This window comes from Sycon ciliatum, chromosome 7, assembly GCF_964019385.1.
Source record: "Sycon ciliatum chromosome 7, ocSycCili1.1, whole genome shotgun sequence".
Classification (NCBI taxonomy): domain Eukaryota; kingdom Metazoa; phylum Porifera; class Calcarea; order Leucosolenida; family Sycettidae; genus Sycon; species Sycon ciliatum.
Genome location: NC_088649.1, coordinates 14,975,301 through 14,998,656, shown reverse-complemented (window position 1 = coordinate 14,998,656; position 23,356 = coordinate 14,975,301). Strand labels below are relative to the sequence as shown.

At 46.5% G+C, this 23,356-nt stretch overlaps 1 protein-coding gene and 1 long non-coding RNA gene across 2 annotated transcripts in view; both read left to right on the top strand.

Annotated features, from left to right (window-relative positions):
* LOC135821081 (protein artichoke-like) overlaps positions 1-23,356 on the top strand; it is a 79,368-nt gene that overhangs the window by 21,767 nt on the left and 34,245 nt on the right. The window contains exons 9-16 of the mRNA XM_065334147.1: positions 4,379-4,444; positions 10,449-10,520; positions 12,895-12,966; positions 16,351-16,422; positions 17,475-17,546; positions 18,540-18,617; positions 20,164-20,235; positions 22,546-22,617. Of these exons, the coding sequence (XP_065190219.1) occupies positions 4,379-4,444; positions 10,449-10,520; positions 12,895-12,966; positions 16,351-16,422; positions 17,475-17,546; positions 18,540-18,617; positions 20,164-20,235; positions 22,546-22,617 (576 nt within the window). The remainder of the gene's footprint in view (positions 1-4,378; positions 4,445-10,448; positions 10,521-12,894; positions 12,967-16,350; positions 16,423-17,474; positions 17,547-18,539; positions 18,618-20,163; positions 20,236-22,545; positions 22,618-23,356) is intronic.
* Positions 779-2,542, top strand: LOC135821933 (uncharacterized). Its single transcript, XR_010554427.1, has 2 exons — positions 779-1,451; positions 1,980-2,542. It is a non-coding gene; the product is annotated as an uncharacterized LOC135821933 (long non-coding RNA).

The following is a 23,356-nucleotide window of genomic DNA, read 5'->3' as shown; positions in this document are numbered from 1 at the left end:
TAGTTTCCACGATTCATCAGCGATTGGGTCGAACGATTTTTCTGGGGCTTGACTGGGGGGCGCCCAACAATCTGAAAACTTTCGTTTTTTAACAGGAGATCTCACGATCACTGCCAGTGTCATCCACGTCTACGCGTTTGAAAGGGCTACGGTGTTCTCCTCTTGCTGCACCAGTGCACTTGGTGACCTGGTCTTTTCGCGTACGGGTACGGCTACGAGATCCCTTCCGCCTTATCGTACTCTGGTGCTGTTGTTCAGCCGGAGGAAAGGTAACACTTGCCGTTGCAATGGTGGACTCCTTCATGGCGACAACCTCCTCTTTCAGTCCTGTTGTCTGCATGACCAGTTCGTCAATCCGGTTTTTGAGATGGACCTCCCGGTTTGCAGATTCCGACACGAGCGCTGACAGCGTCTTGACAATTTCAAAGACGGACGATTCGATTTCAGGGATGGAGCTCAAAAGTTTTATTTCCGATTCCGTCAGGCTGCGAGTGGCAGTTCTGGCCGGCATAGCTACCTGTGTCTACCTACCAGTACTACCTAGACTATCCACTACTCACCAATCTTCTCTTCTACCCTGTAACTACCTCCAGACCGGCCTGGTGCCGGCTGGGCTGAGAAATCGCACGAAAAACTACGGAGCTCGAAAAAGTCCAACCGTAGATCTACTCTTCAACATGCAAAAAAAAAAAGTTGGAACCAACATGGCTGACATCATGTGACCTGTAGATGCAGGGGTTGAGTGGAGTTGGAACCAACATGGCCGACATCATGTGACCTATGGGGCTGTTAAGTGATGACGTCACAGTTCCTTCGATACGCATAACAACGATCCCACTGGGGACAAACAAAAGTAGCGTCGTCTCCACCGAACCAGTTGTCAGTGGCAACATATAGGAATCGTGTACATTTCTTCGTTTCTTCTTTGCTGTTTTCAGTGAGTGTTTTGTTTTCTCTTTGTCCTTGATCTCGACGATGTTGTCGTGCTCATTACCTTACTGAGACGTCTCTTGTGACTGTAGCCAGTGTCACGGAGGATTTTATTGGCGTGACAAGGTAGATCGCCGAGATCGAGCGTGAAAAACGCTCTGCATTAGTAGCTCCTGTAGAATGTTTTCTGGGATGGCGTATCCATGGTCAACAAAACCAAGGTTCAAGACAGCATGAGAGATCGTGTAAACGATGTGAACTCCAAAAGGTAAGCTCCTGAACAAGTGGAAAGATATAGGTATTTACAAACTCTCTCTTCATCCATCGATTGCCGCTATGCATTGCATTTTGTCTTCACAGATAATCTGGCCAAATTTATTGTAACTAGAGAGTGCAATCGTGCTTGGGGCCCATCCCAATGTCATCACATGGCTGTGGTGACTAGTATATATCTGGGAGAATTTTTCCTCGACTGATACGGAGTGCAGGTGGATCGATTATGAGAAATGCGAACATGTGAAGTAAGTAATTAGTTGTGTCGAACAAATGTGCAATAAAATATAATTTACTTTACACTCAAACATACACTGTAGATGTACATGTAACATCATGATAATGATTCCATCTTCATTGTCCCGCAACTGGTACACCATACGCACCGAATACATGGTGTGTGTGTGCGCGCGCGCAAGCGCATGTACATGCACACACTCTCATGCGTGGCTGAGTCGGCCAGATGAACAGACCATGCATTTGCACGAGGTGTCCGTAATGTCATTGGAATGCTGTACTTTATGACTTTATTCCAAAAGAGTATGTCTTGCCCCTGACGAATGGAGTTGTGTCTGTGCTCAGCGGGTATCGGGCTATGACGCAACACTGCAATCAGCGCTGCAATTAAAAGAGCACTGCATGGATTATTTTGACTAACTTCCTTTGCGTTTACTTGGTTGAGCCCGTGACTTCATTTCTGTGTTCTGTCATGATTGGCCTCTGGAAATAATCAGAGTGGATGTCATTTTGCCATATATGTGTGCCTTGTGCGACAGGTTCAAGGCTAGATGCACTTCAAATTCGGCGTGCGATCTCAGCGTCTGGGACCTGATGAAGTCTTGGTTGGATGATTATTCAAGCCTGACACTACTCGACACACCAATGTACATGTCAATGTAATTTTTTCAGAGCTGCACTATTTACGTGTTGATGCTTACTTCGGTGTTAGCGTGTTTCCCCCGGATTGTTTCTATCATCATGATCGTGTGTTCTTGGGCTGAGCGAGCACATGCACAAGTGTGCAGCTATAACCCTGTGTATCTTTGGTTACACTTTGTTCTGCAATGCATGTACCTTGTAACATTATGTGCTTGCACTGATTTGTCTGGCCTGCGTATTTCAAGACTATTCAGTGCATTAGACCCAGGTTTGTTTGGTTGCCGGATGATCTCTTGTTGCGTCGCTCTGTATTTGTATTCATCAATTTTTGGGCTTGAGAATTGAGCTGTTGTGTGGTTCCCAATATGAAAACATCATGCTGGTGCTCTGTGTTTCGATTATCGACTGTCGGAGCAGTCATGCATTTATTAGCAGAACGGTCAATACTGTAGTCTTTTCACGTGTTTGTCTTTTCGCCGGGGGTATTAGCGGTAACGCTGCACACAGAACGGCAGTGTTGCATCACTGGACGACCCTGCCTCTGCATCTGACTTAATTTCCCCAGGATCTGGTGCAGTTACACCAGACAGCCACTTCCTGTAAACACGCAAACAGCAAAAGAAGAGATCCCGCAAATCAGGAAAAACCATTGTGGAAAATATAGAGTAGATCATACAACATTCAATAATCTGGAGTAATTACAGTGAGACAAACACTTCAAACAGTGCTCTCTCTCTCTGTCTTTCTCTGTCTCCATCCTTCCAAAAATACCCTATGACAATTCCTTAGAATTATTTCATTTTATATTCTTAGGACATCATTCTGAACATAATAAATTCTTCCATGGGTCTTCAATCACCACGGAGGGCGAAAATATATCTAAGTCATGCAGTTCACGGGAGGTGCGAGCTGTCATGGATATAGAAGCTGATATTGTGCCAGCGTGAGGGCAGAGACAGAAAGAAGACACTGATTTCTTGAACAACTCACCTATATGTAATCGAATCCACAAGGAGCGCTCATACTTTGATCCATCAGGACGCGAAACATCTTCAAAGCACTCTCAAACACGGAGTTTTACTGTGGGCAGCCAATTTCACAGCCATCATGAAGGCACTCGACGACTACAGGAGTTTTGTAGAGGAAAGAACAAGGAGTAAAGAGCGACAACAATCGCTTGAAGAAAAAGCAAAGAAAAACTGCTGTCTCTCCAGTCATTTAGATGCTGTTGCCCTTGACATCTGGTTCCATCCAGAGGACGCGACTTTTGTTTGTCCCCAGTGCTCTCCGTTGCTATGCGTATCGAAGGAGCCGTGACGTCACACTTAACAGCCCCATAGATGCAGGGGTTGAGTGGAGTTGGAACCAACATGGCCGACATCATGTGACCTATAGATGCAGGGGTTGAGTAGAGTTGGAACCAACATGGCCGACATCATGTGACCTATAGATGCAGGAGTTGAGTGGAGTTGGAACCAGCATGGTCGACATCATATGACCTATAAATGCAGGGGTTGAGTGGAGTTGGAACCAACATGGCCGACATCATGTGACCTATAGATGCAGGAGTTGAGTAGAGTTGGAACCAACATGGCTGCCCTTTATGGTCATGTGATAGATGTAAATCTACTCTATCATAGTCACTTAACCGTTTGAAGTGCAAAATGAATGCGTGCAAATATGCAATTCAACTCGAAGCCGCTCTCGAATAGAAGCCTTGGCTAATAGCTCCAATGCAATGACTATTTGAAATACTATCAGTTCCTCTCGAATAGAATTGAGGATTACTATTTGCAAAGCACGGGGTGACCAGACAGTTCCATGATTGGTAAGGTCAATAGGCCCATTGTGCAGTGACGTAATTTGTACCGCGAACACCCCACACAACCACCTGGGCATGGTCGTCTGGGGTGCTGAACAGTGCATTGCTGATCGCAGCGTACTCGCACGCATTACTCATGTGTAAGCCATATTTGGCAATGCGCAATGGGTGACTTCCTCGATTATGGCTAAGGCCTGTGGAGAATCCATAAATACAAATACAATACAAATGGGTCAATGGCGGTATATGGTACAGGGTGTCTGCGGATTCAGTATGACATCACATTGCAAAGAGATGTTTGCAGGGTTAAGCGATGCATCAAGCATGGCATCATCATGACAGCCCTTGCTTTCCAGGGAATGGCTTTGCGGAGGAGCTTGTACTGGACTTCGCAGTACCGGTGCATAAACAGGTGATATAATCACACTACACATGTTCAGCTTCTGGATGCGTTGTCTTCTTGTCTGTGTGCAGAGATTTCTCAAACAACGCCATCACCCACGTTGGGCTATTCGATGGTCTGCCCGATCTGAGTGCATTGTAAGTTGATCGGACCCAACACCCACTCACTTTTCTCCTCAAGCTCTCTCTCTCTCAAGCTCTTGTAAATGTAGAGATAACACTGTGGTAAATCGACTGCTTGTATTGTTACAATAGTTCTGACGATATTAGTTATTTGATTGTATTCTTACTTTGTAGCTGCGTCCAGGCTCGTTGGAATTCTCATCACGGACTCCATTCTAGTTTCGAAGAGATATATATTCTTGTCCAATTGTTCTCAACAAATTCCTCGTCTTGTGCATTTGTTATCAAACAAATTCTTCGTAGTATTTGCAGTACGTAGTCTCGCGCTCTTTGATTTGTTTGACTCGCGCGTGATTTTCCTTTCTTTTCTTTTTGTCATGTATGACGTATCGGTATGACGTGAGTGTGTACGCACTCTGTTTATGACCACGTGACTGCATGCTCACGTGGAACTACAGTCAGTAGGCTAGTGCATTTTAGCGACTGCAGCGATCCGATCTTCTTGCTGCAGCGCTGTTTCTTCTTCTTCACTTGTGTCTTTTCTTTGGTCGCTGCACTAGTTTGTGATTACCATGATTACGCGTCAATGGACGACGTGGTCGCCATTTTGTGCATGTCCTTTTTTCTTGATGAATCTTGGATCTCGTGGAAAAAGAACAGTTTTCTTTTCTCCCAACTTTACCACTATTTCAATATTTCAACTCTTGATTCCTTGTTGACTAGTTGTGGCTCAGTGCATGTGCGAGTGTGCTGGAGTGCTAGCTGGAAGAGATAGAGAGCATAGTGGTGGAGTAACAACGTGGTGCCGAAACCCCGCTGGTTTGGACCGGAGAATACGAGCGTGGTTTCGAATTGGAATTTTCTTGAATTCGTAAATTGTGTCCGGATCGATCGTTCACGTGTCGTGTGTTGTTCGCTGAGCACTGGTAGAGTGCTGACGAAGCGTGCTGTTGTGGCCTGGTAGTCGATGCCTCCTAGACTTAGGAACGCTCGAGGCAGGGGTATCAGTAGCACACCGACAACTCCACAGGCGCCTGGACATCGTGATCGTGACATTAAAAATTTGTGGACTCCTGGGAGTCCTGAGGATAGTACATCCGTGGTATCCAGGCACAGTGAAGGTGGTGCTGATCATACTAGTGTTAGTGACAGTGCGTCTTCTGTCAACAGTGAAATGTCGTCACTTAAGTTGGATGGATTCGTGAAGCCGTATCGTGGCCGAGTGGACGACTTCGACATGTTTTGGTCGAAGTTTGAAGTACTGGCAGATATATCGGGGTGGACAAGCACGGAGCAACAGATGAAACGGTTGCCGCTGTTCTTGGAGGGCGAAGCCCACCGTGTGTTCTCCAAACTGAGTGAGACGGAGAAGCGAGATAAGGATGCAGTGAGGAGCATCCTGCGGAAGTCCTTCTGCGTGAGCCGCAGTGAGGCGTACCGCTTGTTTAAGCAGCGGCAGCTGAAAGTGGATGAAAGTCCAGAGGTATATGTTGCCGAGCTGTGCCGTCTGTTAGAGCTGTCTGGACATAAGAGTGACAGCGATACCGATCCTGTGGTGATCGAGCAGCTGTTGGCCGGATTGCCAATTGAGTTTGCCAAGGATGTCCGTTTGTCCATGGCAGGCAGGGACCTGAAGGTATCTGAATGCCTTGATAGGATCCGGGCACTGCGATCAGCCACCGGCGCCAGAGTTGGTGCAGTGTCCGCAGCTGCCACATATGTGCAAGACAGTGTTGCCACGCCATCACCGCGGCTTTGCCACCATTGTGGAGAACCGGGCCATTTCAAAAGGCATTGCCCGAAGTTATCTCGAGCAGGGAATGGTCATGCGGCCAAGCAAGAGCACCGGCGCAAGGACCCGTTCTGCCACTTCTGTGACAAGAAAGGGCACGTCAAGAAGGACTGCTTGCTGAGGAAGAAGTGGCTGGATACACAGGCTAGCTCAGAAGTTGCTGGGGCCTCGGTGCACTCCAAGGACGTGTGCCTCCTGGCATCTGCATCGCCATCGTGCCCGAAGCTACCTCGTGTGTTTGTTGAATGTGCTGGTCCTGACGCGAGTAACAGTGTGCGTGCTGCAGCTGTGATAGACACTGGATCCACTCGCACGTTGGTGACAGAAGCACTGCTGCATCGCCTTGGTCTCGATGTGACGCCATTGACCAATAATGACGGCATCGTAGCACTGGATGGCAACACCATGCAGACGTGTGGCACAGTGGCCCTCAAGTTTTGGAGACACGACGGACCGGTGAGCATTCATGAAGTGGTATTGAATGCTGTCGTTGTGCCTGATTTATGTGTAGTGGCCGCCGATGTACTGATTGGCATTGACCTGGTGACCTTGTGTGGGCGCCTGTCTGTAGAGTATGCTAATGATCAGCTTGTGCGTGTCGTAATTGGGCCCGGTCCAGCCCATGCAGATAGTTGCCCGTCGGTGTCAGTAGCATCAGCAGCTGTGCCGCCTCCTGGCCACCCTACAGGTGTACAAGTGTATGAGGATCAGCTGTCCGACGGTATGACCCCTAGTGCTGACAAAGAAGTTCTCCAGCCAGTCGTGGATGACTCGCCAATGTCTGCAGCTCCGACGCGCCCGCCATCGAAGCTGTCGCATCATGTCCATGTAGAGACTCACGGCAACGATGTCATCCTGAAGGTTGATGACGGCGAGATGCGTTGGATGTCGGCTGAGAAGCGTTGGGAGGTCAAGTGGGTATGGAAGTCTGGTGAAGAACCCAATGGCCGTGTTGGTCCTGGTATCAGCGAGTACCCTCGGAAGAAAATAACCGCGGCAGAGGAGACGCAATTCTGCTCTGCCGTAGATGAGTGGATTGAGCGAGGCTGGCTGGTGAAGCACGACGCTGACACCCATGGTCGCCCTGCCTGTGTCTTGCCATTGATGGCTGTGAGTCAGCCGCACAAGACGTCTACGCCTGTGCGTCCGGTGTTAGATTATCGCCACCTGAATAAGCTGTTGGTGTCCCACCCTGGCACTAAGTCGCCTGTGTGCGCCGAGACGTTGCGCCAGTGGAGGCTCAAGGGTGAAGCTGATGAATTTGAGTTAGTGGACATTACCAAGGCGTACTTGCAAATCCATGTCAGCCCTCTCTCACTCTCTCTCACTCTCTCTCACTCTCTCACTCTCTCTCACTCTCTCTCACTCTCTCTCACTCTCTCTCACTCTCTCTCACTCTCTCTCACTCTCTCTCACTCTCTCTCACTCTCTCTCACTCTCTCTCACTCTCTCTCACTCTCTCTCACTCTCTCTCACTCTCTCTCACTCTCTCTCACTCTCTCTCACTCTCTCTCACTCTCTCTCACTCTCTCTCACTCTCTCTGACTCTCTCTCATTCTCTCTCACTCTCTCTCACTCTCTCTCACTCTCTCTCACTCTCTCTCACTCTCTCTCACTCTCTCTCACTCTCTCTCACTCTCTCTCACTCTCTCTCACTCTCTCTCACTCTCTCTCACTCTCTCTCTCACTCTCTCTCACTCTCTCTCTCTCTCTCTCTCTCTCTCACTCTCTCTCTCTCTCTCTCTCACTCTCTCTCACTCTCACTCTCTCTCCCTCTCACTCTCTCTCCCTCTCACTCTCTCTCCCTCTCACTCTCTCTCCCTCTCACTCTCTCTCACTCTCTCTCACTCTCTCTCACTCTCTCTCACTCTCTCTCACTCTCTCTCACTCTCTCTCACTCTCTCTCACTCTCTCTCACTCTCTCTCACCTATCTCACTCTCTCTCACTCTCTCTCACTCTCTCTCACTCTCTCTCACTCTCTCTCACTCTCTCCCTCTCTCTCTCTCTCTCACTCTCTCTCACTCTCTCTCACTCTCTCTCACTCTCTCTCACTCTCTCTCACTCTCTCTCACTCTCTCTCACTCTCTCTCACTCTCTCTCACTCTCTCTCACTCTCTCTCACTCTTCTCTCTCTCTCTCTCACTCTCTCTCACTCTCTCTCCTCTCTCTCACTCTCTCTCACTCTCTCTCACTCTCTCTCACTCTCTCTCACTCTCTCTCACTCTCTCTCACTCTCTCTCACTCTCTCTCACTCTCTCTCACTCTCTCACTCTCTCTCACTCTCTCTCACTCTCTCTCACTCTCTCTCACTCTCTCTCACTCTCTCTCACTCTCTCTCACTCTCTCTCTCTCTCTCACTCTCTCTCACTCTCTCTCACTCTCTCTCACTCTCTCTCACTCTCTCCTCTCTCTCACTCTCTCTCACTCTCTCTCACTCTCTCTCACTCTCTCTCACTCTCTCTCACTCTCTCTCACTCTCTCTCACTCTCTCTCACTCTCTCTCCCTCTCTCCCTCTCTCCCTCTCTCCCTCTCTCCCTCTCTCCCTCTCTCCCTCTCTCTCCTCTCTCCCTCTCACCCTCTCACCCTCTCTCCCTCTCTCCCTCTCTCCCTCTCTCCCTCTCTCCCTCTCTCCCTCCTCCCTCTCTCCTCTCTCCCTCTCTCCCTCTCTCCCTCTCTCCCTCTCTCCCTCTCTCTCCTCTCTCCCTCTCTCCCTCTCTCCCTCTCTCCCTCTCTCCCTCTCTCCTCTCTCCCTCTCTCCCTCTCTCCCTCTCTCCCTCTCTCCCTCTCTCCCTCTCTCCCTCTCTCCCTCTCTCCCTCTCTCCCTCTCTCCCTCTCCCTCTCCCTCTCCCTCTCCCTCTCTCCCTCTCTCTCTCTCTCTCTCTCTCTCTCTCTCTCTCTCTCTCTCTCTCTCTCTCTCTCTCTCTCCTCTCTCTCTCTCTCACACACACACACACACACACACACACACACACACACACACACACACACACACACACACACACACACACACACACAGATTGACAATCAGTCAGTGGTGGCAGCCCCTAAGAAATTAACTAGCATCAGTGAGCCATTGGTATAAAGAAGTGGAGTCGGTTTTGGGCAGTTCACTGAAGACTAATTTTGTCAATTCCTGATGAGTCTAAAGCATCAATCACATCAACAGCCAGTGCGGTGCATGGGTTGGAGAGCCAGGGGCGTCACACGTGGCACGACCATTACAACCATTATGTCCATGATTCACGGTAGCGCTTTTTGCCCAGGATGGTCCTCCCACAGTGCCTGTAGAGCGCCAAAACGTGCACTGTTGGCAGAAAATCCGATGTTTTCGTCGGGCGACACTCCCACCCCGGTCGTGCCACTCCAGACTCAGTGCCCTATGACGTCCTGAGAGCAAAACACAACTCTTAGCACCGCTGTCTACATACATTGTGGAGTTCATTCTAAAGAAAGAATATAAATACTTTCAGAAGGACACCAATGCTTGCGGAAGTGCAAACGACTCATTTTCTCAGTTCTGCCATTGAAACGAAAGGTTCAGTGACCCTCACCTAGATATCTCAGTGTCATGAAATGCAGACAGAAACCCTATTGCTCAACACTACTAGTTTGATCATCGTAGTATAAGTGGCACCGACTTTTTGGAGGTGAATTACTGGTGGTCAAAATGTGGCTTATACTCCGGGCCGAAAACTACGGGCTAGCTAAATACATTAGTAGCCCTGTATGTGTTAATCGCAAACCAACACCGCTGCCTACTCGTTCTGAAATGTTCGGAGGTAATCGCATACAGGCAGAAGAAGGTAGCTCCTCCAAACACTGGAGTTTATACCTCATGCAAACTGGATGACATTCACCAGTGGCCTCCGGTTGCAAGTTGCCAGTGGCCTTGGGTAACTGTAAGGGGCGAATCTCTAACGGGGCACAAAGCCTAACGTTTTGAAGAGAAAACAATCCACCATTAACTCAAGAAATATTACTAGCGTGTGATTCCTTCTCTCTTCTGTACTACAGAAATAAAAAAAGGTGTGTGATGGCAGGGCCATTAAGCTTTGTGCCCGCTATTAAAGTGGGAAATTTTTCAAATAGTTAAACTTTAGACTCGTCACACTTTCAACTCTTACAGTAGTCAGTGCGATTTGCTTTTGTAGCCTCAGTAATTTGTAGTACTTGGACAGGAAAGACAACTCTAGCTCTGGTCATTTTGTTTGATTGTTCTCTGAAGGGATTTGAGCTACAATGCCATAGGCAGTGTAGCTCAATCTGCACTAGCAACTCTATCAGGTCTCATTCAAATGTAAGTTCTGCTGTTACCGTGCCTACAGACGTGATGTGCGTGATCTTGAACTAATAGAGCATGCCTGCACAGGTACATGCACACACATGCACACACACCACACACACACACACATGCACGCACGCATGCACACACACACGCACGCACACAAACACACACACACACACACACACACACACAGAACACATACATTTGCACAAATCCATACGCACCCCAATGCATGGGAACACCTATGAGCGTAAAATCATGCACATGGACACACACACACGCACACACACACACACACACACACACACACACACACACACACACACACACACACACACACAGAACACAGAACACATACATTTGCACAAATCCATACGCACCCCAACGCATGGAAACACCTATGCCCATAATATCATGCATACACATTACACACACATACCTGGTTCACATCCTGGTGGTGGCAGTCAGTTTCGTCTTCAGACTTTTCCCTTTTCCGTCCCGTCAACTATTTAACACATACATGCGCTCTCCTTTTCCAACAAACCTACAACCAATCAGCACGTCATTCCACGCTAAATCGAGAACTACCAATACCACTAGTATCAAGAGTATTATAAGCTCCCAAGAGCGTGCAACTCCTGATACCCTTTCTATGGCGTCTCGCCAACGGCGAAAACTCACATCACGTAATGTAATGTCCCAGTTGTACGTTTCCAACCCGTTTCTAGCGAGCAGCGGAGTAATAGTACAAGCACTCCCCGGCAGAACATCACTGCACGTATGCAACTCGCTAGCATAATAATGGCAGATATTCGGATTGCTCGCATGCTATCCTTCGTTTGTACGTACATGTAATATTGTTATAGCAATAATATTATTGTTATAAGGGTAAGGCACAGTATACAAAAGTCAATGGAGTGATTTGGTTTGACAGAAAAATATCGTTATAAGGGTAATATCGTTATAGAGGTTATCGTTATAAGGGTAGGTCGGCTGTAGTACAAAACGTACCTGAGACACGCAATGTGAGTTTTCGCCTTCGGAGACCCCATAATGCAGCGTTGCACACTCACAGGGCTTCTAAGTATACTCTTGTTAGTACTAATATACCATGCTGGGGTCAAAAGTCATAGCTCTCTTCTTGCCTTACTGTAGAGGTAATGGGAGTCCACGATGGAACCCCTATCTATAGGCTTGAGATGTCTAGGGGCAGATTTCAGAGCTTCAACCTCGATTGGCTGGAAGATGGCCTACGCCCACAGACGCAACTCCAACTCCTGACCCAACTCCACTTGCTACAAATCTGATCACATTTTTCTAGGGACGAGCCAGCAGGGATGCACGTTGTGATTGACATCAATCTTGCTACTTTGTTGTCGTTCCGACCCAAGATATCTCGGACTTGTGATTGTGTGTCAAGAACCTGCTGAGGTTTGGTGTTTACAATACTGGCCGGCCATGGTGCAATGTGGTGTATTGAACATATTCAATTGCTATTATTGTTTTCTAATTGTCGGCAAACTGCAACGCGGCCACTTACACATTTGGGAAACTGCACTTCTCAATTCCAATTTTGGAGTTGAGAAGTGAAGCTATTATTGTTTGGTAGGTGAAAGAGAGTTTCAATTTGATTGTGTGGATTTGCGTCTTTAGCTGTTATTGTTGAATATTTTTTCATGAAAACGTGTACTGACCACTTTTAGGAGACATATCTTTAGTGCCAGTGGAGTAAGTCCACGATCTTTTAGTGAATGGTTCTGAAACTTGAATAGCGATGATAACAGGTATCCATAGCGATGCATTATTTCGGGCTGATTTCCAGGGAAGGCAGCATAAGGGGGGGAGCGAGCGGAGAGCGCAGCACTGTGGTGTGGTGATTGATAAGAATAAGAATCTGGACAAGGCCGAATCCTGCTACTTACCCCTCTGGATCTAATACCATGATAGAAAAACAGAGGGTACCCAGTTGAAGTCCTGTGTGGAATCGGAAAGGTTTTTCCAGCCGTGCCACGACCCACAGTTACTTGGGAACTCGTGGCCTTGAACGAGGGAAACATGGATGCAGCAAATGGGATTTTTGGTCTTTCACCACTTTGTGGAGATTCTGAGATTTGCCCGACTCCCACCGCTAGAAGATCCCATTCGCTGCATCCATGGTCAACATGCTCAATACCTAGGTTAATTCAAGAGAAAGCGACAAACAAGAACTTCATCCATTTCATGCCACCGAAGATTCCAGGCTTTGAGGGTTCGAAAAAAGTGCGTTTGGGGTCAATTGACCCCGCCTGGTAGTTCTAGTGTTAAAAGGGAAGTAAAGCAGAATTGTTCGAATAGCAACACTCGTGGATTATGTTCGTGTCCGAATTTGTGGTTCTCTATTCTCCAGTGATTTGTCACACAACCTATTACCCAAGTTGCACGCGGGTACGTTTTCGGGGCTGCGGAAACTTCAAACTGTGTAAGATGATACATGTATATGAATGTTTTAAAACACTACATACACATTTAATATCTGTATGTATTGGAGGTTGCGCAAGAAATCGGAAATCCGGCGACTGGGCAGAGGTGTGGCCTTAGTGCAGGTCACATTTAAAACAAGGGCGAATTACAGCCAAACCTCTTCAGGATGAACACCGAGGGATGGATGGATGCCATGGTATTTGTTCGCAAAATAACGGGAGTTCTTCTCATCCATACAGGGTCAGTCTAGCCAAAGGGGTAGGGGGGGGGGGCACAGCACTCCCTACTCTGTTTAGCCCCCCCCCCCCTGTGAAAACGTGCCCCCCCCTACTTATTTTCCGATTTGGTTTTTTTTCATGCCATTCGACGAAAATGCAGTCGATAGTCAGTCAGCACTACACCCCAGATAAATGCGCCTTTATGAACCCTCTAGGGTTCATAAAGGCGCATTTATCAGGGGTGAAGCCAGGTGAAGTCAGGTGAATATTGCATTTTGCATTGCAAGACAGTTATTTTTGAAAATGAAAAAAAGGGTTACAGGATAACTGTTTTCCCTGCCCCCTCTCCTCCCCCTACTTTTTGTACCTGGCTATAACCCTGCCATATTTTATGCCCAGTGGATACACAAGGGGATTTATTCAATAGGGTTTTGAATACTAGTTCTTCTGAAGTGAAAGTTTGCTAATTAAGGCTGTCATCACACTGCAGTACAAAGCACTGCGTCTACCTTCACGTATGGAGTTTTCGGTCGGTTGTCATGGTGATCCACCTACGGGTTACCGGTTGAAAACGGGAGCAGAGAAAACTGGAAACATTGACGTGGAAGGGAGGCGGGATACAATTTATAACCCTGCCATATTTTATGCCCAGTGGATACACAAGGGGATTTATTCAATAGGGTTTTGAATACTAGTTCTTCTGAAGTGAAAGTTTGCTAATTAAGGCTGTCATCACACTGCAGTACAAAGCACTGCGTCTACCTTCACGTATGGAGTTTTCGGTCGGTTGTCATGGTGATCCACCTACGGGTTACCGGTTGAAAACGGGAGCAGAGAAAACTGGAAACATTGACGTGGTAGGGAGGCGGGATACAATTTTTTATAAACATGCGTATCTCCCCCCCCCCCCCCAAGTCTTTTTCGAAACGACCTTGTACGTGCGCTTGGACCTTCAAATTTCTCCAAAAACGTGACCACGTGTTCAGGTCAAGAACTGTGCCCATTTGATGATACGACCCACCTTTTTGGGATTTTCACCGTAGACACACAGGCATGAACGGGTGTCAGATAACGCAGTGTGATGACGGCCTTACCAGCATTCTCCTTCACGAGTGTTCACAGTAGGCAGCTGTGCAGAGGTTGAGGTCAGCCCATTGTACTTTGGTTCAACCCCGGGCACATTGCACCAGCAGGCAAAGATATCTGTATGACCCTGATGTGGCAGGTGTGATCATCAGCACAGAATCATCCTAATATGTTATTATAGTTCTCTTAGGAAGTCTAAATGGATCTACGTCGTCCACCCCAGTCTAAAAGAACACACCCAAAATCTTTCAAAACCAAACGTTTTCGTTCCCTTCTCGCCATGGGCTCCTATAGAGAGTAGAGTAAAATGACGAACACAGTTACTTCAAAGTACAAGTGTGAAAACAGATTCACCCTGACTTCGGCCGGCGGTCTGTACCGTGCATGTGTGTGTGTGTGTGTGTGTGTGTGTGTGTGTGTGTGTGTGTTTGTGTGAGTGTTGGGCCTGTTGCCAACGGGCTCGGCTGCTTGAAGGTGTATTGGTGTACCTACCACCTTTGTTGGTTTCAGGGTTCATATACTTTCTATTTGAAGTATACATACCTGTTAACCATGGACTGCTTCTGGCTAGATTAACTCTTGTGTAATCAATGGTGCTAGTGAAGCTTATATCAGATCCAATCTGATTTAGCCACCCACACTAGTACCAAGTATTACCTTCACTGGGGGCAGGGGTACCTGCAGTTGGATCCCGGGACGGATACCCTGATGCCGTCAATCCTTTTTCTGCACCTTGTCCTCACCCACTTACTGAGGTGTGGTGAGCCCATAAGTGGGATCATTTCAAGTCCACCCTAGTTTGGGAATTTCAGGGGGTGTCGGCCGTTGGGTGGTTCAATGGCCAATTGAGTCATCTTTCCAAGATTCCTTTTGAGTCTCTCTCCCCTCTCCCGGGGAGACCCACGTGACCAGTTTTGGCAGTGAGCAAGTACAAGTACAAGTGTTTGTGTATGTGTGTACGAGAAATCAGTGATGAGCTTTTCGGTTTCTGACACAAAGATCAGCTTGTGACGTTACCCCAGTTGGAATCTCACAGTTTCGTTCTCCCGGTAAACAGAGCCTTCTATCGTTGAAACGATACCAAACCGACGGTATTATGGGTGTTCAGTACGAGTGTACTGGTGTCTCCATACATTTTGCCATGGCATACTTGTCATAATTAAAAAAAACCAGGCTGAATTTCTATTTCCCTGTTCACAAGAGAGATTGGAAACTGTGTCACAACTCTGAGTTTCACGTATTACTACAATCATCAGGCAACCTGTATTTCCCTGTTCTTGGACTTTTCTGGCCTCGAATGTGCCTGGTTCAAGTCCTGCCTGGGAACGGTTTTTCCAGCCGTGCTGCTACCCACAGTCAACTGGGAACTTGTGGCCAGGCACAAGGGGCACATGGATGCGGCTAATGGGGTCTTTCTTGGCATTTTTTTTACAAGATAACCACAAACCATCATGGTGCAAACGCCGGCAAAAACGCCAGTGGTTGTGAGACTTATCCCCTCACCCCCACCGTTAGGCGCTGCATCTGCTGCTAGAGTTTATCGGTTGTTAGTGGCCGGCGTGAGTTCCCATCGGGAACGGACACGATAATTTACTTTTTTTTTAATGTGCCAAGGAGTAATTGCACGGGTCACACAATGCAGGATGTAGTGTTTTTTTCACAATGTCTACAACTATGTGTGATAGACACCAAAAATGTGGGTGCCGGTTTCCAATGAATAGACTATAGATCCGGTGGTGTACTGGATCACGAAAGCCAGGGGCCGGATTTCACTTGCCACTGCTTCTACATGCATTCTCTTACAGCATACCCACGTCTCTGGCAGTCGGTATAACAAGCCGTACATTCCAAAGTCCCTGTATGCTACTGATGATCGGAGCTTGAAAATCGATTCTGGAAACACACAATCTCAAACCTTGAACAAATTGTCATGTTGCGTGGTGATGTCTGCGGCATTCATACTTTTCATAGCTATTATGCTATTGTTCATCACACTTTCCCGTGTGGGAAATGAAGATTCAGCTATGAGGATATTCGAGAACGTGTTTTCGGGCCTTTCTGTTTTCTTATACCGACAGGAGTTTGAGTAAGAACATGATGACCACCGTACCACCAAACGTGTTTCTAGCGCTACCCAATCTACAAGTACTGTAAGTCATTGCCTGATAATCTCTTTCTTCTGTTTTCTTTTTCAACTTAATCCTCCCTGCCCAATCTCCCTTTGGTGGGTCCATGGAGCTATGAAGCCGAGACCTCTGGTCGGCGGAGCTTAATGGGCCCCACCACCGCACTCCATTATTCACCCCAGTGTCTGGAGATATGTGGATTTTGTAGAAAAAAAAGAAAGAAAAAAATTGATGGGCCTTGCCCAGGAAACCTGATTACTGCAGTATTTCTTCTTAGATTGGCATGGCCCAGAGACAGTTATAACTTATAAGGTGTGTGGTGAGAATGTATGGTTAATGGATTGCTACAGTGGGATATGCACATATTGAGAGCACCAAGTCATTTGCAAACATTTTTGGCATTTTGACTCCAGCTGAGTCCCACGTGAATCGTGATCATTTTTTTGGCGATGAATTATGAATGTGCTAGGTCTGCTTGAAATCCATTTAGCATGTTTTCTGCATTTGAAGCTGTAGCTGAAAGGTGCCCATATGACATACATATTCTAATGCTAGAGTTGTAAAGGGTTAGGTGGTTGTCCTGCGGTTGTTACGGGGATGCCTTACGGGTTTTTTAAAGTGCGAAGACTGGCAGAGGGTTCTATTATTGGTAGGACATCGATAGGATTGTCGTGACTTGGGACACCACCAAAGTGGGTGTTCGTGGGTAACTAGAAACATCTGAAGAACACCCTGGGGAAGCTGTATGAGGGGATTGGTGGCAATCAAGATCAGAATCAAAATCTTTCAACGATCTGGTTTGAGCAGGAACATGATTTCCCCAAATCAAGCAACTTTTTGGTTGCGTATTTGGTGACCGACATTCGAGCACCGCTTTCCCTGCCGCTTTGAATCTCACTTGACCGACTCATGATTGCCACCCAGAGCACACGAGAAGTCCATCAAACCTTCCACTCGCCAAAAACCTGCAAGAAAGCACCGCTCCCTCATCAAAACACAGTGTTTCCATAAGTCTTGGTGAAGTCGTAAGAAAACCTTTCTCTGCCTGTTTGTTTCCTGTATGCGTTCCTCTGTAGACAACTGGATCAGAATCCCCTGAAACACCTCCCGAATAGGAGTTTCGAACGTTTGGATACTCTGCAAAGCCTGTAAGTGTGTGTGTGTGTACTAATAATATGAATGAACAGGCTGTGCTAATGTGTGAAGTGTTTATTCAGCTCATACAGGCAAACTTCATCCACCCGACATCAAACGAGAGAGAGAGAGAGAGAGAGAGAGAGAGAGAGAGAGAGAGTAAGAGAGAGAGAGAGAGAGAGAGAGAGAGAGAGAGAGAGAGAGAGAGAGAGAGAGAGAGAGAGACAGAGAGACAGAGAGAGAGAGGGAGGGAGAGAGAGAGAGAGAGAGAGAGAAAGAGAGAGAGTGGTGATGGGGAGAAGAGACAGAATGGAGTTCCTAGAAGTGACAGATTTGTATTTCCAGCTTCAGTCCATTCATTTTACTTAAAATCCAAAATCTAGATATTGGACCTGCTTCTCTTTCTCGATGGCATTCATAACGGCACTAAATTTGTGAAACCTGGCCGAATGTCTCACTCCTCATCTTTTGACGCGTCCAAGTCAAATGTGGCAAGAAGAAGTACATTCCACGGGTCACACCATGTACGATGTACCGTTGTTTTCACTATGGCCATGTAAGATTATCTCCCACAATAATAACGTATAATTATATTGGTGGCAATCCCACCTGTTCGGAAAACTCAATAGATGATATGCCAAATAACGTGCAACTAGACTTGGGAGGGCATTGCAGGGAAGTTGCATACAAAGTTCAAAGTTGTACGGTTACCTGTGACTTGCATTCCTGCAGAGCTCAGGGCCTACCATGTACACATTGGTGTATAATTTGTATGCAACTTGTGTGCGATGCCCTCTCAAGTCTAGTTGCGCGTTATGTATCATCTATTGACAGCTAGTTTTCAGTCTCTAGGGAGGATGACGGTAGAATATCAAGCCTGTAAACCACTAGCAGCAGGCATCACCTGTGAGGACCTCCTGCATCATCAACAGGCTTTTTTTTTTTAAACGATTGTAATGTGTTCGGCCGGAATGTTTCTCATTGCTTTGCTCTGCTGGCATTGACAGGAACTTCTCCAAAGGTTTTGGAAACATCCTCGACATCGCCACGGAAGCGTTTTACAACATGCCGGGTCTGATGACTATGTAAGTACGTCCAACATGACCATGGGTGCTGAAGTAGGTAGGAGAAGTGTTTATAAAGATCTGAGACGCAATTGAGATCATACTTACAAGTACCCGTACATTGATGTTGCCTCATGAGCTGAAATAATTAGCTGTTTGTAGCAAGGAGAGCCTGGACGAAACAAACAGCAGCTAGCGTTTAGTGCTGACGAGGTGCAAGCGTCAGGTCATTCAGTGATGGGTGTTATGCATCCTGGCCCGCCGCAAGAGATTGGAAAGCGTTGCTGGTGGCTGAACTTCAGCATTCACTCCGCCGCTACTGCACCCCACAGCAAGAAAGTGTGAAGCTTTTGTATTAGCATTACGCCTGCATTAACTCAAACTGCCGATTAATGTCCACCGTAGCATTATTGCTCCACTTTCCAGTTACTTAAAAAAGTTTACAAAATTTTCAGAACGTATAAGTTTCGGCCTCCTGGGGCTAAAACACATTTTGGCCGCACTAAAACTTCGACCTGTGCTTCTGCCTGTACACACCGTCACAATGAACCTTGCAAAACATAATTTCAGCCGCGACAAGTTTTCGGACAAAAATGCCCCAGGCCTAGAATAGTTTCCGGGCATTCTCTTCGGGCATTTTCGGGCATTCATTTGAAGAGAATGCCCGAAAACTGGTTCATGAATTTCGGACTCCTCATTGCTGGTGATGGTGAAGTATAGCTTGAGATTTGTAGTTTTTCTTTCCCTATAATAGCCGAAAATACGGTGTGCGCCGAATATTAATTAATTTTTTTTTTTGTTGGCTTACGTACACAGTAGTAAGAGATTCGGATTTCTTTTGGTTTTTGACGGACCTGGTTCGGCCTTGCAGTGTCATTTGGATTGTCTTCTCCAACATCTTCCAAACCGATCAAGGAACCCGGAAGATTCCCCAGGACGTTTTCTGAAACTTACCGTGTTGACCTGTCATACCGTACTGGCTTGTGCAGAAACCTGATTTCAAAACACGTTTTGTTTTAGTGTTCAGTGAATTATGAAATAGTGGTCGCAGCTTTAATTTAGCGATATTTCCCGTCTGCTCTGGACGGCAGTCGTGAGTCAGTCAAGTGTCAAGTGCCGAGTGAAGTCGGCGCAAAAGCGCGAGCACCAGTGTGGGAAGCAACTAACTTTCATTTAAACACTCATATCTTGCTTGTCCAGACCCTGAAGTAACGAGCACTTAAAGTCTACCAGGCACCATTCGGGCGAGTTTCAGTGGAAATGTTTCTACTTGTTCAAGTCTTTTGTCACTTTCTGTGGAATTAATGCCATCATACGCCATGTCTATGGCCTTTCCAATTTAATGAATGTGATTCGGAGATACGGACTTTTCAAAGTTGCCGGCAGTGCCCTGTCCCGGACCGCCCGGATAAGCGAGGTTTGAGTGTAATACTGTAAATGTCTGGTTTGAATAGAGGCGCGGCGCTTTCCTCCACAGGGTATCGCCTGTGTATTGCCCTCCACATCAAGGTACTTTGAGGCATTGACGAGTGATATTGTGTGTGCCCTGTGTACTGTGCCCGCTCAGCGATATATCAAACAACATGATATCAACCGTTGGATCACGAGCATTTAGCAACCTGAGCAACCTGACTAAACTGTAAGTGATGCCACAGTAACTCATCTGTGACTCCCTCAAGCTAAGGAAGTCTGCAGCTTATGATAGCATGTGACCGATGCCTTGTAAGCCTGCTACATATATTTGCTGAACTGCTCGCTCTCATGTACTGTAAAGCCAGAAAGTCTAAGGGGTCACAAAGTCTTAACGTTTTAACGATCATTTTTTCCTTATTTGAAGAAAAGTTATCGCGAGACGTCTCTGTAAATATGCGCATACAGATGGGTGGCCAGTTAGCCATCATTCAACTTTCTGCACATCATCATGTCAAAATTACAAAACGTCAAACTTGTTGGTCGTTAAACTTTCCGGTTTTACAGTTCTCTTCCTCTCTATCTACTCTCTTCCCTCCCCTCCCGCTTCCCCACTTCTTTCTCTTTCTCTCACACTTCCATTTACCTGGTGCGTCCAGAGCGATGTCGAGGCCAGTTGGTCGACGGAGCGCATGGCCCCCACCACCATGGCTGCTGTATGTTCCCATTACGTGAACCACATGGCTTTTAGTAAAAAATAAATAAAAAATAAATAAAATGTGTTCTACGACTCTGCAAAGTACACTGAAGGCAGGGGTGTCGGACATGCTACGGTCACTGTGGTATTGACCGTACCACAATTTCCCAGGCATGGTAGCTCTACCCTAGAAATCAATAAAGGCACTGATTTGTGCTTTGAATTTCACAGAGGGTGTGCGCCTTAACCTGCAATAGTGCTCAAATGCCCGGAATGGGCAGAGCGTAGTACGCAAGAGGTACACAAAAGGAAGTATACAGGGCTGTTTTTTGTTGTAACTCAGAGTTTCTTTTGTGTACCTCTTGCTTTGAATTTCGAAACGTTTCAGAGGAGCCACCCAACTCCACGAGTAAATTGTACTGCAGGTGGCTGATCGTGCCGCCCTAGGATACAATCCGACGTGTCTGGAAAAGACCAATGTCAATGATGGTCTTTCAGAGTATAAGAAGCAGCTTCCAAATCCAAGGGATGCGGTGGAGCAGGTGTGACATACCGAGCTCTGTCGACCATACTCATGACATGTGGACAGTGGAACCAACAAGGCCCACATCATGTGATCCATGGATGCAGGGGTTGAGTGGAGTTGTAACCAATATGGCTGACCTGCATGATCAAATCATTGATGTGAATGTCACTGCGCTGCATGACCCAGAAATACACTGCACGGGCATGCTTGGTTTGATGGAGCCTGAATGTCTTCCATATGCGGGGGGGGGGGGGGGGGGTGGAGCCTACTACACACCTGCACTGCTGCTAGTTCAGCAGCCCCACAGATAGCCGTTCATCATTGTCCTTTCTTCTCTTTCTATCCTTTCCCTGTCCGATCGTAGGGATTGTGTCATTCGTAAAAAGAATAAAATCAATAAATGCGTACCAAGGTTGGCTGCAAGCAGCACCGGTACTCACGCTAACCCTCCCGAACGGGGTACAGAGTGTTGCTCAACAGGTGGACTGCTCAACTGTTTCCTCAAAATTGCAATCCGAAGGGAAAACTGAGGCAGCCAAAAGCCGTTCAATCTAAGGGAAGAATTACAAAAAAAGATCTTTATCAATTTCATGTCGTCGGATATGGTATGATATGGTGCATGGTGGTGGCGGGTTGAGGATGATATAAAGTGAAGTAAAGGGAGGTGTGGCTGAAAGCACTGCCGCAATATTTTATCGGATATTCCAAATTTTATATTCGGGTAGTATCCTGGTACAGTGGTAGTCATAAGTTTGAGATGCGAGGGGGTTTGTCAACTGACAACTGCTCTATTTAGTTGCTATTCACTCTTGGCGCATGCGCTGGATGAAAATTCTTCTATTAGTGATGTCGAAAAAATTAGTCAGTTGACAAAAAAAAAAAATGTCACGGTTCGCGTGAGACTCGGCCAAAGGCCCAGTTTTCCGCATCCGCAGGAACGCCACCACCCTCTTGGATCAAGGCGCAGATGCAGCTCCTAAGCGGTGGGAGGTGAGAAGATCAGACCCGCCACAAAGTGGTCAAAGACCGAAATCCCATTCACTGCATCCATGTTTCCCTCGTGCCAGGCCACGAGTTCCCAATTAACTGTGGGTTGCAGCACGGCTGGAAAAAATCCTTGACAAACCCCCTTCTATTTACAATGCAGTTGCCTGATGTCCACCACTTTCTGAACATAAGTTTGAGGGCCGTAAAACGGGAAAAAGTCTGGAGAAATCTAGGATTTTTCTTATTCACTATGGTCAGAAGGAATTGTTCTTTAGACAACAAGATCGTGGATTTGTTCATTTATATATTTTCTGTTCTCTACTGTCCAGGGATCTGTCACACAACAAAATATCCGATTTGCCGTCGGATACGTTTTTTGCGCTGCCAAACCTCGTAATCTTGTAAGATGATGATAGTTCTGCCGTTGTTAAAGATTGAAAACACTTTTAAACAAACAATGCTTGCATTGATTTTATACACACGACATGTATGAATGAAGCGTAATGGGAAGTTTTGACCAAATCAAAAATGTAGAATTGAGCAGAGTGACTCGGATGGAGAGCCAATGATAGTAACTGGTGGTGTTAGTGGACATTATAGTGTAACTTGTGGTTTCTTGATCCTTTTCCTTTCCTATAAATTGAGCAGAGGCTAGACTTTGCCATTTAAAAGAACAGAAATTGAGCAGAGGCTAGACTTTGCCTTTTAAAAGAACAGAAATTGAGCAGAGGCTAGACTTTACCTTTTAAAAGAAGAGAAATTGAGCAGAGGCTAGACTTTACCTTTTAAAAGAAGAGAAATTGAGCAGAGGCTAGACTTTACCTTTTAAAAGAAGAGAAATTGACCAGAGGCTAGACTTTACCTTTTAAAAGAAGAGAAATTGAGCAGAGGCTAGACTTTACCTTTTAAAAGAAGAGAAATTGAGCAGAGGCTAGACTTTACCTTTTAAAAGAAGAGAAATTGAGCAGAGGCTAGACTTTACCTTTTAAAAGAAGAGAAATTGAGCAGAGGCTAGATTTTACCTTTTAAAAGAACAGAAATTGAGCAGAGGCTAGACTTTACCTTTTAAAAGAACAGAAATTGAGCAGAGGCTAGACTTTACCTTTTAAAAGAACAGAAATTGAGCAGAGGCTAGACTTT